The sequence below is a fragment of the Amphimedon queenslandica genome, unplaced genomic scaffold, assembly GCF_000090795.2.
Source record: "Amphimedon queenslandica unplaced genomic scaffold, v1.1 AMPQUscaffold_5494_Cont22538, whole genome shotgun sequence".
Taxonomy (NCBI): Eukaryota; Metazoa; Porifera; class Demospongiae; order Haplosclerida; family Niphatidae; genus Amphimedon; species Amphimedon queenslandica.
Genome location: NW_003554205.1, coordinates 1 through 1,687, shown reverse-complemented (window position 1 = coordinate 1,687; position 1,687 = coordinate 1). Strand labels below are relative to the sequence as shown.

Sequence of the window (1,687 nt, the reverse complement as noted above, 5' to 3'; positions counted from 1 at the left end):
GATGATAAACAGAAAAGGTTCAAGATTCATGCCTCATTTGCTACCAATGGCGAAAACTATAAGAAGATGCAGGTAAGTGGGAGGAGCTTTAGGCAATAATAACCACACCCATATTTAGTCTCTAGGCGTTGTCGTGACAACTAACAATAAAGACATAGTTCTTTCTTGTGATGTGATTATTCTTTCAGTGAAACCTCATCAAGTATTGCCAGTCCTTGAAGAACTAAGGAAGATATATCAGGACATTGACGAGAATCAATTACTGGTGGGAGGGGCCCCGTTACCTAGGAACCTCAGGCCGCTCATTGTTTCCGTGGCAACCTCTATCACCATAAAACAGATTGAAGAAAAGGTCAGTGTATTATTGTCTATGACCTCTCTCCTCTCTTTCTCCCCCCCCTCTCTCTCTCCTCTCTCTTTCTCCCCCCCTCTCTCTCTCTCCTCTCTTTCTCCCCCCCTCTCTCTCTAGACAGAAATATCTTGGAAGATGGGTAGGGCAGACATGTTGGGTCATCTTCCTGTAATTCGTTGCCTTCCAACTGTTGCATCTTCTGGTACCAATTATTTATTTATTTAGTATTTTATTTTATTTTCCAGTCAGAGCTGGTGTGACAGTGTATACTAGTGGTCACTTTAGCACTGAAAATGACAACAAGTTATTTCTTGATATATTTAATTCCGTCGGTTTCACTCAGGACGTTCCAGAGCAATATATTGATGGATTCACTGCATTTACTGGCAGTGGAGTTGCTTTTGTAAGAAGATTATGAAATAATGATATTATTATTTATTTATTTATTACAGATGGGATTAGTAATGGAGGCCTTGGCTGATGGAGGAGTGCTGGTTGGTATTCCTCGAGGAATGGCCGACAAAATAGCAGCATATACAATGATGGTGAAGAGGGGGGAGGGAGAGAGAGGGGGAGGGTGGGAGGGAGGGAGAGAGAGGGAGGGAGGGAGAGAGAGAGAAAGGGTAAAATTGATTTTATTTCATTAGAGTACTGCTAAGATTGTAATTGAAAGAGGAATAAAACCACACGAAGTAAGCCACGCCCTCTCTTGTCACATGTCCTATTGTCATGTGATCTACAGATAAGGACGTCAGTTGCCTCCCCTGGAGGTACGACCATTCATGGACTGAAAGTGATGGAGGACGCTGGAGTGAGGGGAGGAGTGATGGGGGCAGTACAAAGGGGGACAGAGAGAGCTAAAGAACTGAGATCTCCATCATAACTAAAGATGAATAACTCATTATTAATATTAGTTTATTGAACTAACTCTATCAGTTTATTTTTGTGATGTATTTTTACATGTTTGTACATGACTTTTTTAAGATACCAAAAATTAACTCTTTAAATCACTTCCAATTTCACATCAATGTCTTATGCTAACTAGAAAGTTTGAGCTGTTTCCAAGTTGTTATGAACATTTAAAGATGCAAATTTTGAAAAAAATTAAAGCAGTTCTATAAAAATTACAAGTTGTTTTTGACACCTTGTTAACACCTTGAGGTGTGAACAAGAACAAAAAATTAACTAACAAAATTCATTTTTAAATGCCATAAAGATAATATTTATACTCCACATTTCTGAACATCTGGCCACAAACTACATTAAACTTGTAGATATTTCTTTCAAAAAATTTACAAATAAGATATAAAAATTAACATACATACATACATATAC

At 38.2% G+C, this 1,687-nt stretch overlaps 1 protein-coding gene across 1 annotated transcript; it reads left to right on the top strand.

Annotated features, from left to right (window-relative positions):
* Positions 1 to 6: 6 nt before the first annotated feature.
* LOC105316068 (pyrroline-5-carboxylate reductase 2-like) lies at positions 7 to 1,362 on the top strand. Its single transcript, XM_011410869.2, has 7 exons — positions 7 to 72; positions 119 to 352; positions 470 to 554; positions 598 to 755; positions 805 to 897; positions 1,000 to 1,044; positions 1,095 to 1,362. The coding sequence occupies exons 1-7, from the start codon at positions 67 to 69 to the stop codon at positions 1,233 to 1,235; spliced, it is 762 nt and encodes a 253-aa protein (XP_011409171.2). The 5' UTR covers positions 7 to 66; the 3' UTR covers positions 1,236 to 1,362.
* The last annotated feature ends 325 nt before the right edge of the window (positions 1,363 to 1,687 follow it).